Genomic DNA, 17,603 nt, shown 5'->3' with positions numbered 1-17,603 from the left:
TGTTCACCCAGATCTTCTGATCCTCCACGCTCTTTCAACATGTCTCAGGGTATGTGTTTGTGCTTTTGCTAAATCTATACTGACTTTTGGGCTATATTGTCTAACTATGGCAGCTGCATTTTTCTATAGCTATTTGAGCTACACTATCTCTTGATATACGTCAATAGCTACACTCTTTTCTTGTGCTGACTCTTATTTAGCAGTATACATATATCTATTTAGTTATACTGCGCTGTCTTTATACGTATTATGGTATACATATCGATTTAGCTGCACCCTTTCTGTGCTGGCTCTGACGTATTATCATTATATGCATGCTGCCACATGTTATCCTGCCCCCCCCTTTTTGTATAGGTTCTGATATTGTACAGGCTACCTTCTCATTTCTATTTGCTACATGTGGGATTTATATTACACACCCCTGGGCTTGTGTTATTATTGGATATTATTTGAGCGTGTGAGTGATTATTAGTATATGGTTGATTCTGTTGGTCATGGTCTTTTCTATCTGACCCTGCTGTATATGTCTCCGTATATGCTGTATTATCTCTCTTTTTCTATTACTGTGTTATTTTGTCATTATATTTAATAAAGATATTCTTTGTGCTTTTTATATTGAGTACAATATTTTTTTAAGGGATATGTCCCATCTGGTTCGTTGTTAGGTTCTATTGCTATAGGGGACCCCACTACATGCCATTTCTATGGTGCGAGGTTTTTGGTTAGGTTGTCTCAGAGAGTTATCACTCTGTGTTATCTGTGGTGTTACATAGGACTGCAGGTGTGTGTGTATTTGTTGGTGTAAGTGCCCAGATATGTATCTGTATGTGTATATATTTGTGTGTGTGCATATACTACATTATCTGTACTCAGAGAGTTATCACTCTGTGTTATCTGTGGTGTTACATAGGACTGCAGGTAACACTACATTATCTGTACTCAGAGTTATCACTATGTTATCTGTGGTGTTACATAGGACAACAGGTGTGTGTGTATTTGTGGGTCTAAGTGCCTAGATATGTATCTGTATGTGTATATATTTGTGTGTGTGCATATACTACATTATCTGTACTCAGAGTTATCTCTGTGTTATCTGTGGTGTTAAATAGGACAACAGGTAACATCTACTACATTATCTGTATTCAGAGAGCTATCACTGTGCATCTATGGTGTTACATAGGACTGCAGGTAACATCTACTACATTATCTGTACTCAGAGAGTTATCACTGTGTTATCTGTGGTGTTACATAGGACTGCAGGTAACTATCTGTTCTGTGTATATATGTGCCTGTGTGGGTATATTTCAGCCTGTATGTCCATATATTTACCTATATGTATTTGTATATGACCCATTATGTGTGTATACATGCCTCATGTGTGTGTGTTTGTGTGTCCGTATATATATATTTGCCTGTATGTCTAAATATGTGCCTCTATGTATAGTATATATGTTCCAGTATGTGCGTGTCTATATATATATATATATATATATATATATATATATGTGGTTCATTAATTGGGTTTGTGGAGGGCAGCAATAGAGAATCCCGCACAGGGCGCCATCCAACCTAAGGCCGGCCCTCTATCCAACCTAAGGCCGGCCCTGCTGGCCCCCCACCTCTCCCTTATAAACAGTGCCATACAGCCCCCCCACCCCTTGTAGATAGTGCCCCACAAACAAATTAAACCCAAAAAATTATACTCACCTAGGCCCCGCAACGAATGGAGCTCCACATCGCCGACGGGATCCTTTCATAGGCCGGCGTGATCCAGTGAAGTCATCGTCCAGTGATGTCATCGACGAACGACCTGTAGCCTCCCTGCTCTGCCATAGTGTTCAACAATAAGGACACCGCTACTATTGAATGTGGCGGGCCCCGTAGCAGCTGCTATGGCTGCTACAGCGGTAGTTACGCTACTGCAGATGCGTCCTCCCTTACTTTGTCACTAAATCTGATATAAACCGAGATGTATGGAGCAAGATGTTAAACAAACATGTCAATTTTAAACGCATACCTCTGACGGATGCCTCCGTTTGATTTCATTTGTCAGTTATCTGTCACTGAAAGACTCCCATGTTAAAAAATTCTACATGTCACAGTCATTTAGTAAAAAAAAAAAGTATATGTTAAAGAGGCTCTGTCACCAGATTTTGCAACCCCTATCTGCTATTGCAGCAGATAGGCGCTGCAATGTAGATTACAGTAACGTTTTTATTTTTTAAAAACGAGCATTTTTGGCCAAGTTATGACCATTTTCGTATTTATGCAAATGAGGCTTGCAAAAGTACAACTGGGCGTATTGAAAAGTAAAAGTACAACTGGGCGTGTATTATGTGCGTACATCGGGCGTGTTTACTACTTTTACTAGCTGGGCGTTCTGATGAGAAGTATCATCCACTTCTCTACACAACGCCAAGCTTCTGGCAGTGCAGATCTGTGACGTCACTCACAGGTCCTGCATCGTGTCGGCACCAGAGGCTACAGTTGATTCTGCAGCAGCATCAGCATTTGCAGGTAAGTAGCTACATCGACTTACCTGCAAACGCCGATGCTGCTGCAGAATCATCTGTAGCCTCTGGTGCCGATGTGTCCTCGCTCGTCTGACACGATGGAGGACCTGTGAGTGACGACACAGCGTGATCTCTGGAGAACACGCTGTCTGCACTGCCAGAAGCTGGGCGTTCTGAAGAGAAGTGGATGACACTTCTATACACAACGCCCAGCTAGTAAAAGTAGTAAACACGCCCGATGTACGCACATAATACACGCCCAGTTGTACTTTTACTTTTCAACACGCCCAGTTGTACTTTTGCAAGCCTCATTTGCATAAATACGAAAATGGTCATAACTTGGCCAAAAATGCTCGTTTTTTAAAAATAAAAACGTTACTGTAATCTACATTGCAGCGCCTATCTGCTGCAATAGCAGATAGGGGTTGCAAAATCTGGTGACAGAGCCTCTTTAAGCCTATATGTTTTTTCAAACATGGGAGTTAATAGCTGACGGATGGCGATGAATGCCATCCATCAGAGGCATCTGTCAGCCATCCGTTGCTTATACACTTCAATGTTAAAAAATCATATATGTTTAATGTATACGTTTTTCACTGGATGAGTCGAGATTGTATTGAATTGGTATCATGGAAATTTTTATTACACATCTATGGACACATCTGTAAACATCAGATTATTTTCTAGGCGTATATGTTAGACGTAGGCCAAAAATGTGATGTGAATGGGGCCTTAGCAGACAAGAATCAATTGAGTAATATTACACACCATGAACCATGCTAAACTAGCTCTCACCTTTCCTTTCAACCATCATTTCATCTAGTATTTTTGATATAATGTTATGTTGTGGAAACATACTTAAATTCACATGTCAATATGCACATATACTGTATATGAGAAAATGTCTGATAATCCGGCAAATTCCAGAGACCAGCATATTTTATAGATTACCTCAATCTGCTGAAATTTGGAACTGCTTGTCATGGATGTTGAGATTTACAGACTACAGAATGCCTGACTGACTAAAGAAATTGTTTCATTTATATTGATCCTTTGTATTTTCCTATTGATCCTTTATATTGTTACTAATGTATTTGCAAAATCACCTTACAATATGCTTAACATCACCGCACTTGTCTCTCCACTCCACTCCAGTGTTGTAAATTCTGCATATGTTCTGGTGTGGGCAACTATGGGGATTTACAATTTTCCTAAATATTTGGAATTTACTGGTAATGGAACGTCCTCATGTATACTTAAAAGTAACTGAAAGTTTTGGTAAGTAAATTCAACACATGGATGTACACATACCCCAGTCTCATAGATTGGATTGTCAAACTCTGTCTCTACTGTTATCTGGCTGTATGGGTGGGAATACATAAGAGGAAGTCGAAGGCTCGAATAATATCTGCATCTGAAAAAAAAAAAAAGATTATTAGAAAATTCTGTGATATGTGCAATATACAAGAAAATGCAATAACGTAGAATTACATAAGATGCAGCGATGCTCTATTTTTTTTATATTAGGTTTATTGTATATTAGATCCCAGAGTTCGTAATATTTTTATTTTAGATGCACAAACATTTATAGTCTCATCTATAATATCTGTAATCATTGTTTAATCTATACAAGTTTTTATATCCAATGACATCAATATATGACATCCCAAAACTTGAAGAAGACTGGTAGATAAGCTCAGCAGACTTAGGGAACTGTATTCAGCTTCTAGTGGCTTGACTTTGTGTCAGTAGATTATTTAGGATATGGGGGTTGAGGTGGTAGTGGTTGGTGAAGGTTTGTTCATATATGGAGCTGTCCTGCAGTACTACCCAAAACAATACTCAGGGATCAAATTTTGATGGGCAATGTTAAATGTAATAATGTATGCGTTCTTAAAATGCTAGTTTTTCACCAATTGTGGTTCTAAAGAGACATAGTTACATAGCTGATGAGGTTGAAAAAAGACGCAGGTCCATCAAGTGCAACCTATAATCCTGCCATGTTGATCCAGAGCAAAAGCAAAATACCCTAATAGGTTGATGCCTATTGCCTCATTAGGGGAAAATTCAAGTATGGAAATTCAGAATAAATCTCTGGATCAAACGTGCCATCTCCAGAATCTAGCACTCAAAGCCTGTAATATTATATTTTTCAAGAAAGGCATTAAGGTCCTTCCTGAACTTGTTCGTAGAATCAACCATCATAACATCGTGTGGCAGAGAGTTCCATAGACTCACTGCTCTCACAGTAAAGAATCCTCGTCTGTGATGATGGTGAAACCCTTTTTCCTGTAGATGTAGAGAATGCCTCCTTGTCATTGTTACAGGCCTAGGAGTAAAATCAGATCATAATAAAGCTCTCTGCACTGTCCAATTATATATTTGTACATTGTAATTAGATCACCCCTAAGCCATTTTTTTTCTAAAGTGAATAACCCCGAGACACCATATCATTGTTTATATCATATTTCTGAGCTCTGATGATTGCTTTCATCTAGGTTTGGCTAATTGAAACTACTCCCATTCATTTATGTTGGATGAAATATAAGTGAAAAATGTTTTGAAAGAGTATCTTTCCATCAAAGTGCTCTTTCCCTTTGAGTTTGAATTTTAGTTCCTGCACTTTGTGATGGCTATTTTCTCTATATAACTTACATTATAATTGTAGTTTTAGAAATAGGAAAAAAGGACATAAATATGTAGTGCGTATAATGGCAATTTGTCATGTGCCACAGCACATTCATAATAGAGCCTGCCACATTGACACAAGAGCCAGCTACATTGCTACCATAACAAAGCTAACGGTATTGCCCCCATTACAGTGCTAGCCGCAGTGCCCCCACATCAGAACTAGCCTGTAAAAGTTCCCCAAAACAAAATTCTGCAACAGAAGCATGGTGCCTACCCATTAAAGTCCATGTACCACAGGTTAAAACACTATGCGCTAAATAAGTATTACCCTCTTCAAATCGCTGACACAAACATTTTGGATGTGGACCTTATTAAACACTAGCATTTTAGTATACTATAACTGTATTCTAAATGGAGCTTATGTGCATGTGTAGCACTGTAAAGACAGGATGTATTGTTGGCTATTGGAGAATGCCAGATCACCTCTAACTGTGGGGGCTCACAAACTTTCTACAAAGACTACTAGATCCAGCAAGGGACTACATTACTTTATACTCCATTGACAAATTTTAAGATTTGGCCAGTCATTGCTGCCATGTTCCCCTAAAGATTAATGCTGATCGATGGGTAAGCCAACAGTGGGATAACATGTGATCAGCTTATTTGCTACAATGCATCTAAAGAAAACGAAGCACGTTTGCAAATTTAGTTTTTTATTAAAAATCTCCTACCATTTTCTGTCTTCGGCTCCTATGCAGACTATGGGTCTCCATGGTAACAGACTACAACCACCTCTGTGTAGTCTGATCCTGCAATCATACTCCCTTCCATCTGTCCTCTAATTCTTGCTAACATACCTTTAGTAGATTAACTCACAATATTCTTGCCAAATATATTATGGAGTACCAGCATGTTTTGGCACGAAATAATGGTAGAAATGTCTGACAGCTGTGACATTGCTGTTGTATGCCAAGAAAATTGTGTCTACTATGTCATGAGTTGCCAAAATAAATAACTCACTCTACCATTGTAATGTGTCATTCTTGCAACACTGTTGACAGATGTGGCCCTTAGTGCTCAATCACTTACAAAGGTGAACTTTGGGATGTGTTTTAGGGGATATGAAAAAAAAAAATCCCTTCCAGCTGAGTCACCTATAGTGCCACATTATTAGTTGCTTATATTATACAGTTATTACACACGTTCACCAATGTTTACTCGCCACGCTTCCAGGAATTCTTCTATACAAGATGGCATTTTAATCTGACCTTTGCACCTCTACTTATTAATGGATACAAATGTGTTGCTTTATAGGAGATTAGTAGCCACCAGTTTCTCTATACAGGGTGGGCCATTAATATGGATACACCTAAATAAAATGGGAATGGTTGGTGATTTTAACTTCCTGTTTGTGGCACATTAGTATATGGGAGGGGGGAAACTTTTCAAGCTGGGTGTTGACCATGGTGGCTATTTTGAAGTCGGCCATTTTGTATCCAACTTTAGTTTTTTCAATGGGAAGAGGGTCATGTGACACATCAAACTTATCGAGAATTTCACAAGAAAAACAATGGTGTGCTTGGTTTTAACATTACTTTATTCTTTCATGAGTTATTTACAAGTTTCTGACCACTTATAAAATGTGTTCAAAGTGCTGCCCATTGTGTTGGATTGTCAATGCAACCCTCTTCTCCCACTCTTCACACACTGATAGCAACACCCCAGAAGAAATGCTAGCACAGGCTTCCAGTATCCGTAGTTTCAGTTGCTGCACATCTCGTATCTTCACAGCATAGACAATTGCCTTCAGATGACCCCAAAGATAAAAGTCTAAGGGGGTCAGATCGGGAGGCATTTCTTCTGCGGTGTTGCTATCAGTGTGTGAAGAGTGGGAGAAGAGGGTTGCATTGACAATCCAACACAATGGGCAGCACTTTGAACACATTTTATAAGTGGTCAGAAACTTGTAACAAGCACACCATTGTTTTTCTTGTGAAATTCTCGATAAGTTTGATGTGTCACATGACCCTCTTCCCATTGAAAAAACGAAAGTTGGATACAAAATGGCCGACTTCAAAATGGCCACCATGGTCAACACCCAGCTTGAAAAGTTTCCCCCCTCCCATATACTAATGTGCCACAAACAGGAAGTTAATATCACCAACCATTCCCATTTTATTTAGGTGTATCCATATAAATGGCCCACCCTGTATATTATTACATTTACATAGCACAATTATTTCTCTGCAGATATTGAGGTTGTTCACTCTGTCTCTGAATCTAGATCATCAAATGTGAATACAAAATGACTTTTTGTCTTAGTGATCCTTGTCTTTATTGCTTATGTCAGTGTCAATGCACCAGCCTTAGACATTGTGTATGTGCCTTACTGTTTATTAAATGTGTATAGCAGCAAGCACTAAATAAGTATATTTTTCTAGCTGGAGATAGAAGACGAGTGGCCTTGAACATAAACAACACAGCTAAGATCCGGAGATTATAACAGCCTTGAATACTAGATACTGAGTGACTGGTAAATATAACACATTTCCTACTGACGGAACATTCTGTACCAGTAATAACGTTACTAAATAATAAACCAACCAAATAACTGCAGTTCTGTTATTGGCCATGAACTCTATACAAACTTTTCATCATGGTTTCACACTTTTCTTGGTTCATAAATAAATAAATAAATATTTTTGTTTTATTTTGTTCCCACATTTTTATTGTTCCTAAACTAAAATTCCCATTTTAAGTGAATGTGTCAGTAATAATTATACATTCCAGTTCAGCTTGTATGTAAACCCAATTTCTCAGCCTGTTTATTTATTCTCATTACCCCAATTCAATCTAACTATTCACCAATTAGTACATTAAGGGGTGCAGAGATTGCAGTCACAGCATTGCATTAATTTAGCCTGCCTTGTGACATCACTGTGTGTATTATACTTATATTATGTTACTTTGTTTATTATCTCTGTTATATGATATCACTGTGTGCATTATCCTTGTATTATGCTACTTTGTTTATTATCTCTGTTCTGTGATATCACTGTGTGCATTATCCTTGTATTATGTTACTTTGTTTATTATCTCTGTTCTGTGATATCACTGTGTGCATTATCCTTGTATTATGTTACTTTGTTTATTATCTCTGTTCTGTGATATCACTGTGTGCATTATCCTTGTATTACGGAGCTGTGTTTTTTTATAGTTGTTGTGACATCACTTTGTGCATAGTTCTTGTATTATGATTATGTCTTTATTATCCCTGTTCTATGACATCACTGTGTGCTTATATTATCATTGTATTATGATGCTGTGTTTATTATCTCTGTGCAGTGACATCACTATGGGCATTATCCATTAGTCATAACATCAATATGTTAATCATTGCTGTTCTGTGATATTATGTCTGTTCTGTCACATCACTTCTTGCAATATTCTTCACATATTGTGACATCACTGGTAGCCTTACTAGTCTGTAAAAGAAATATAAGAAAATGTTTATTTACATCATTAAATGGCTTGACATCACTTTTGCGTATCTTAAAATTGTTTTAGATGTTTGTTATTTGAATATACTACAATAATTCTAGTGTGCCCACCTAGCATTTAATGATGACACTGTGGCTATCATTATGACAATTTGGTTCACAGCATTATCACCTATTACATTTTCCAGACTGAACATCAGCCATCATACTTTCATGCTAGTGCTTTCCTAGTTATAAACTGTTAGCATGCATAAGGTCAGTTAATCCAGTGTGACATGGAAAGATCATTTTCCCTTCAGCATTACATGAGAGCAACAGAAGTAAATCAGCTGAACTGGCACAAGCATGAAAATCACCCATGTGACGCTACTGTCAGGGGATGTGGACATGTCAATGTGGACGCTCATAACTGTGGACACATCAATGAGGAGACAATTTTGTGGGCCTCTTTGGTCACAAGTGATTCATTGCATCCTTGAACTACAATGGTTTTCCGGGATATCAAGGATAATATAAGTGTAGTGGATATAACTGAGCACAACATGTTGGATATAATTCAGTCCCCAAGCACTAATCTTGGCGATCAGGGATGTGCAGAGAAAGATTTATTTTGGTTTAAAGGAAAACTCCACTTTAATCCACAATTTATAATAATCCACAGTTAAAATCTACAGTGTGGAGTAATTTTTCATATACTTTGCTTTTTTTGTGCTGATTTAAAGTTACATATTTTCCATTCAAGTTTAAATCTAAATTGTTGCATTATCCATTACCCATTACATCAATATGTTTATCATTCATGTTCTGTGATATTATGCCTGTTCTGTGACATCACTGTTTGCAATATTCACATATTGGGACATCACTGTGTGCATTGTCCTTGAATTATGATGTTGTGTTTATTATCTCTGAGCAGTGACATCACTGTGTGCATTATCCATTAGCCATGACATGTATGTTCATAATTTTTGTTCTGTGGTATTATGCTTGTTCTGTGACATCACTGTTTGCAATATTCACATATTGTGACATCAGTGTGTGCATTATCCTTGAATTATGATGTTGTGTTTATTATCTCTATCCAGTGAAATCACTGTGTGCATTATCCATTAGCCATGACATGTATGTTCATCATTCATTTTCTGTGATATTATCCCTGTTCTGTGACATCACTCTCCGCAAAATTTACATTGTTACTCGCCTCGCCTGGTTCCAGCAGCATGTCTCTATGAGCAGCCGCACCTCCAGCCGGAGGCCACGTCCGGTTGTTAGGCAACCGAACGGCTTCGCTTCTGCTTCTGTCACGACCTCTTCTCTTCTGTACGGCCTGCAGTATTGGGATTGGTGCTCCTAGATGACATTGGTCCTGTCGGCCTATTTAAAGGGGACTCCAGCCTTCACACCTTAACTACTGTCATGTCTGATTGACTCCGTTCTTGACTTCTTTCTAGATAACGCTACAGTCTCAGCCTTTGGCTTTGTCAACTTGTTCCTGTGGATCTACTGTTTTCGACTACTGGCCTGACCCCTGACTAAGGTCCTGTTTTATCCCTTCAACTTGCTACATTCTTACTGCTATCTGTTGATGACCCTGGGCTATGCCAACCACCAACTATTCTAGGAAACTGCGACCTGAAAATCAGACTGGGAAAGTTCATACCTCCTTGCCTGGATTAAGGGTGAAGAACAGGGAGACTCCTATGACCGGGGAGCCCAGTCTAACCAGCATCAAACCAATTGCGGCTGAGAAGATCCACACCTCTGGCGAGAATCGGTACACACATATTGTGACATCACTCTGTTTATTATCCCTTTTCTGTAACATCACTGTTGTCCTTAGCCACTAGCTGTGACATCACGGTGTATTATACCTGTGATATCACTGTGTGCAATTACCCTTCCCATTGTGATATCACTGTGTTTCCTATCCCTGTATTGTGACATCACTGTGAATATTACATCTGTACTGTGTCATCTGATGGAATATCATTGTGTGCATTACCCAGGCTCTATGACATAACTGTAAAAGATAAAATAACTTCTTAATTATTTTTTAATAAACATATTGTATCTGTTAATATTTTTGCTGCTCGTCCAGGCTGGCCAGTCCATATGTGCCCCCTCTCCTCGTACATTGTAACATGGCCACTTATGACTAATAAAATAAAAACGTTTTTAAAGTACAGAAGTTGCAGTCACACCTGGGCATTGGTGCCTTATCAGGCTCAACTGTTCCTATGCCACAGAAGATATCAGTACTATACAATGCATTTAAAGTTGGTGGGCACTGTCAGAGATTTTGTATTAGTACCTATAAACTCCAACCTACACCTCTGTCTCCAACAGAGCCCATAGATAGGCACTTAAAAGTAAACTATGCACTATTTGAAGCCACAGTAAATATTATACTAGGGAATTGTATTGTGAGCAATTTCCTATTACGTTATTATCAGAAACGTTCTTTGTAAAAGTTTAAAAGTTGAAGTGATACAGATAAGAAGCAGGATATGCTGCCTTTTTTTTTTGCAGCCTGTATTCTGCAAATGGGTTGCTCACAAGGACTGTTACAATGTGCCGCCGGGCATCCTGGTAGCCCTTTTTAGAATTGCATTTGCTTACAGAATACACATATACATTATATATATATGCTGCCAACAATAGAGCCTGTATTCTGCTGACTGTACCTGCACACAGCTGCATGTAAAAAAATGACATTTTGCCACACTGCAGGCTTCTCATAGGTATATAGATATCTGTATATACAGAATTACTCATATTGCAATTCCCTAACATATTATTCAAATTGGCTCAAAACAAGAGCTTCTCTAATATTCCCTAACTGGATATAACAGACAGTTGCCAAATTAAGCACCATACTACATGGACATGTATTTTGAAATATCATAAAAATCAAGCTACACGTATACTATTTTTAGTAGGTTAGCAAGAAGAGGGGACAGAGGGAGTAAATTTACACCTGCAGGATCAGACTACACAGGGTTTGTTTGTAGTCTGTAACTATGGAAACAGGTGTACATAGAAGCTGCATACACATAGCGGTAGGATATATTTCATCAAGCTTATTTGCAAAGTTGTTTCAATAAATAGGAGCAGATCACAGAACAGAAACCATTCCTTTGGGAATGCTTTCACTTGCTCTTTGTCATGGAATCCATTTACATTGTTGATGATGAAAAAAAATCTAATGAATCATCCTAAGTGAGTGACTTCTACCTTTCTAGCCATATATTATATATTGTATTTATATTTCATATTCATTGTATTGGGGTTCTTTCTGCTGCATTTCAGTTTACTATATACACTGGCACTTATGATAAATGGTATACTGTACAAGTTTGACTATTACAAGTACAAAGAGTGACCAGCAGATGTCAGCATTTCCACAACTATATGCAATATTTTGTAAGACATAAGCTGAAAAAACTACACAGATTCTCCATCTTTTAGAGTTTACCAGCATTCTGCCCATGATTTCAGTTTTTTTGTTTTTTTACCACAGCTCTTTACTTTCTACTATGCTAATATATTCAAGATGCGTCCATTGATGTAACTCTGCTTATACACAGTCGAGTCACATTATTATGACTACCAGCTAATATCCAGAGTAACCGCCATGTGCAGCACGGACAGCAGTTAGACCGGCTGGGAGTGACTCAATAAGGCGCTGGTAGGTTGTCTCCGGTATCTGGAGCCATGCTGACTGCAGTGCGTCCCACATTTGCAAGGGAGGATCCATAGAGAGAACAAGACGATCAAGGTGGTCCCACAGATGCTCAATTGGGTTCAAGTCTGGAAAATTAGGGGGCCAGGGAAGTACTTGGAAGTCTTGGTCGTGCTCTTCCAATCACTGTCGCTCATTTCTAGCCGTGTGACATGTCCCATTGTCTTGCTGGAAGATTCCATCTGCCCCAGGGAAGATAAACATCATGTATGGGTGGACGTGATCTGCAACGATGGGTTCATACCCGAATCGGTTCAGAGTGCCTTCCATATGGAGGAGTGGGCCCAGAGAATGCCATGAAAAAATTCCCTGGACCATAACGCTGCCGCCACCAGCTTTGTATTCTACCATCAATGGTTGCAGGGTGTTTGTTCTCTGATGTTTCTCAACTGACACGCCAACATCCATCTGTTCGATGAAGCAGAAAATGTGACTCACCGGAGAAGACAACCCTTTGCCAATCATTGGTGGTCCAATTCCAATACTGCTGTGCAAATTGAAGCCTTTTTTCCCGATGCACCTTTGTTAGCATAAGAGCAGTGAACATCCGTCTGCTTCGGAGCCCCATACGTAGTAGGGTTCGATTAACTGTTGTTTTAGACACATGTCTGGCAGCCGCATGGTTGATTTTCACGGTGAGCTGATCCACTTTAGCGTGTTTTGGCCCTCGTGCACCTTCGTAGCCGACGTTCACCTCTCACATCAATGGCACGTGGTGCACCGCGGTTTCCACGTCGGTTATTCCCAATGGTGCCATTTGTCCATTCACGATACACTTTCGCCACAGCAGCACGCGAACAGTTCACAAACTGCGCTGTTTGGGAAATCCTGCCACTCTTGGCCCAAAAGACAATAATCATCCCTTGTTGCAACTCTGATAAATCGCCCCTTTTACCCATGGCAACAACGAGCGATATGTGTCCAGACAGCCTATCACACACCTTATATACCCAGCAAGCCAGCCCACGACACATCATTCCTTCATGGGCTACGCGCTGCCGACGTTGAAAGTAGGAGGTGGTCATAATAATGTGATTCTACTGTTTATATTAAAATGTATCTCTCTTACTTTGGATCTCAAGAATATTTTTAATACAGATGTGGCAAAACTGATTTTGTCATTTGGCACAGCTTGTTATGATATTATGATGTGCTTCCTTAGTTAACACAGGGTTGGAGGTAAACCTATTACATTAGGATTCATATTATCATTTACATTCTACAAAATAAACTGTTAAATGGCAAATTCAGATCTGCTACATGTGCATATTGTTTGTGTCCATCACAATGATAGGTGCACTGGCGTAGCTATAGGGGTCTCAGCGGTCGCAATTGCGACCGGGCCCCGAAGCCAGGGGGGCCCACAGCCCCCCGCACCACATCAATAAAAAGTTACTATAGTAACTCGGGCCGCGGGCCCCTGTTACTATAGTAACAGACTTTACTTACCTTCCTGGTTCCGGATCGCAGCGGAGGTCCTGACGTCAAGCGCTGTGCGCAGCGCATGACGTCACAGCGCTATGCGTCGCGCACAGCATCGAGACGACAGAACTCCTGCCGCGGCTGAAGAGGAAGGTAAGATTAGCCCTGACTGGCGGGGTCCGACTCCCGGGACCCGCCAATCAGCTGTTTTGAAGGGGCCGCAGCACTCGTACGAGTGCTGCTCCCCTACATTCTGGTCACACTGTGAATCGGTGTCGGCGATTCACAGTGTGAGCGAGTAGTGAAATGAAGGGGAAGCAGCTCTCGTTCGAGTGCTGCGGCCCCTTCAAAACAGCTGATTTGCGGGTCCCGGGAGACACATCAGCTATTGATGGCTTATCCTGTGGATAGGCTATTAATGTTTAGGGACTGCACAACACCTAAGCCTACGATGTAGCAGGCTTAGGGGGCCCATGAGACAGGATCACAGATTGTGTGATCCTGTCTGCTGGGCCCTGTATCTAAGCCAATCACATGGTAGGCTTAGATACATGGCCCATGCGTGATCCTGTCTGCTGGGCCCTGTATCTAAGCCAATCACATGGTAGGCTTAGATACATGGCCCATGTGTGATCCTGTCTGATGGGCCCTGTATATAAGGCTACCACACTGTAGGTTTAGATACAGGGTCCAGCAGACAGTAATCTTATACTGTATAAGATTACTGTCTGCTGGACCCTGTATCTAAGCCTACCTTGTGGTAGGCTTAGATACAGGGTCCCACAGACAGTATCACACATGGGCCCTGTATCTAAGCCTAACACATGTGTTACTAATCGTTTTTCTTGTGTGTTTTCTTACAGGTTTGGTTGTTGGACTACGGCGGATTCCAGGACTACTTCGATGACAGCTTTTTTTTTTATTATTAATAAAATGGTTAATGAGGGTTGTGTGTGTGTTTTTTTTATTTCAATAAAATATTTTTTATATGTCTTTGTGTTTTTTTTTAAACTATATTACTACCGCCTTAGTAATGGCCGCCGGCTGATTGACAGCATCCATTGCTAAGGTGGGGCTTAGTGTTAGCCGGTGCAGAGGCTAACACTAACCCCCTTTATTACCCCGGTACCCACCACCACCAGGGGTGCTGGGAAGAGCCGGGTACGATCCAGTACCTGACCATCTGTAGTGATGGTCGGCCACTGGGGTGGCCGCAGGCTGTTGTTATCAGGAGGGGAAAGGCCAGATACAGTGGCCCTTCCCACCCTGGTAATGCTAGGCTGCTGCTGCTTTATTGTATCTGGCTGGTTATGAAAAATGGGGGGGACCCCACGTCATTTTAAAAAATAAAATAAAAAATAATTGGAAATAACGATGTGGGGTCCCCCCAATTTTCATAACCAGCCAGATACAACACAGCAGCAGCAGGCAGCATTACTAGGGTGGTAGGGGCCACTGTTTTTGGCCTTCCCCAGCCTAATACTACCATCCTGCGGCCACCCCGGTGCCTGCCCGTCACTACAGATGGACGGGTACTGGTTCGTACCCGGCTCTTCCCAGCACCCCTGGTGGCGGTGGGTACCGGGATAATAATGGGGGTTAGTGTTGGCCTCTGCACCTGCTAACATTAAGCTCCGCCTTAGTAATGAAAGTTGTCAATCAGCCAGCGGCCATTACTAAGGTGGTGATAATAAAGTTTAAAAAGATACAAGCACATAGAAAAAATATTTTATTGAAATAAAAACACACAACCCTCATTAACCATTTTATTGAGAATAAAAAAAACGCCGTCATTGAAGTCCTCGAATCCGAAGTCCAACAACCGAACCTGTAAAAAAACACAAACACACAAAAATAATCAGTAACACATAAAGAAGCAAAATTATTATTCTTACCTTTCCTGGGTCCAGCGCTGGAGCCGCAATGTCAGCGAGCTGAGCCCTGTATCTAATCCAATCATGTGTGATACTGTCTGCTTGGACCTGTATCTAATCGTATCATGTGTGATACTGTCTGCTGAGCCGCTGTATCTAATCCTATCATGTGTGATACTGTCTGCTGAGCCACTGTATCTAATCCTATCATGTGTGATACTGTCTGCTGGGCCCTATCTCTAATCCTATCATGTGTGATACTGTCTGCTGAGCCGCTGTATCTAATCCTATCATGTGTGGTACTGCCTTCCGAGCCACTGTATCTAATCCGATCATGTGTGATACTGTCTGCTCAGCCACTGTATCTAATCCTATCATGTGTGATACTGCCTTCTGAGCCACTGTATCTAATCCAATCATGTGTGATACTGTCTGCTGAGCCACTGTATCTAATCCTATCATGTGTGATACTGTCTGCTGGGCCCTATCTCTAATCCTATTATGTGTGATACTGTCTGCTGAGCCGCTGTATCTAATCCTATCATATGTGATACTGCCTTCCGAGCCACTGTATCTAATCCGATCATGTGTGATACTGTCTGCTGAGGCACTGTATCTAATCCTATCATGTGTGATACTGCCTTCTGAGCCACTGTATCTAATCCTATCATGTGTGATACTGTCTGCTGAGCCACTGTATCTAATCCTATCATGTGTGATACTGTCTGCTGAGTCATTGTATCTAATCCTATCATGTGTGATACTGTCTGCTCAGCCACTGTATCTAATCCTATCATGTGTGATACTGTCTGCTCAGCCACTGTATCTAATCCTATCATGTGTGATACTGTCTGCTCAGCCAATGTATCTAATCCTATCCATAGTTTATAGGGTCGTAGTGCTATAGATATGCTTGGCTGTCTACTATACACACATTTTTTTTTGGGTGGACACATATGTATTGGAGCTATTTCCCCTGACATTTTAAGCCCTGAGGGCATGTTCACATGGCAGCCTCCGTTACGGCTGAAATGACGGTGCTGTTTTCAGGAGAAAATAGCTCCGGAATTTCAGACGTAATGGCATGTGCAGGCGTTTTTCGCTGCGTTCATTACGGACGTAATTGGAGCTGTTTTTCCATGCAGTCCATGGAAAACGGCTCCATTTACGTCTGAAGAAGTGACAGGCACTTCTTTGACGCGGGCGTCTTTTGTACTCGCCGCCTTTTGACAGCGGCGCGTAAAAAAAATGACCGTCGGCACAGAACATCGTAAAATCCATTAAAATGAATGGGCAGATGTTTGCCGACGCTTTTGAGCCGCATTTTCGTACGTAATTCAATGCTAAAACGTCCGAATTACGTCCGTAAATAGGGCGTGTGAACCCAGCCTTAGTGACGCCCCGGCTGCTAGTGCTGCATTGTTGGGTCACTTAGGAGACCCAGCGATGCAGCTGAAAGCTGCGGACCGTCGGCCATGAGGAGTTTGCAGATAGGCGCTGCAATGTAGATTACAGTAACGTTTTTATTTTTAAAAAACGAGCATTTTTGGCCAAGTTATGACCATTTTTGTAGTTATGCAAATGAGGCTTGCAAAAGTCCAAGTGGGTGTGTTTAAAAGTAAAAGTCCAAGTGGGCGTGTATTAGGTGCGTACATCGGGGCGTTTTTAATACTTTTACTAGCTGGGCGCTCTGATGGGAAGTATCATCCACTTCTCTTCAGAACGCCCAGCTTCTGGCAGTGCAGACACAGCGTGTTCTCGAGAGCTCACGCTGTGACATCACTCACAGGTCCTGCATCGTGTCAGACGAGCGAGGACACCGGCACCAGAGGCTTCAGTTGATTCTGCAGCAGCATCGGCGTTAGCAGGTAAGTCGATGTAGCTACTTACCTGCAAACGCTGATGCTGCTGCAGAATCAAC

The 17,603-nt window shown here is 40.9% G+C and overlaps 1 protein-coding gene across 1 annotated transcript in view; it reads right to left on the bottom strand.

The window, feature by feature from the left end:
* Positions 1-17,603, bottom strand: part of SEZ6L (seizure related 6 homolog like) — a 546,424-nt gene that overhangs the window by 22,557 nt on the left and 506,264 nt on the right. The window contains exon 17 of the mRNA XM_075830799.1: positions 3,825-3,927. Coding sequence (XP_075686914.1) covers positions 3,825-3,927 — 103 coding nt within the window. The remainder of the gene's footprint in view (positions 1-3,824; positions 3,928-17,603) is intronic.

This window comes from Rhinoderma darwinii, chromosome 1, assembly GCF_050947455.1.
Source record: "Rhinoderma darwinii isolate aRhiDar2 chromosome 1, aRhiDar2.hap1, whole genome shotgun sequence".
Taxonomy (NCBI): domain Eukaryota; kingdom Metazoa; phylum Chordata; class Amphibia; order Anura; family Rhinodermatidae; genus Rhinoderma; species Rhinoderma darwinii.
Note: the sequence above shows the minus strand (reverse complement) of the source record. Positions and strands in the feature narration are given on the sequence as shown.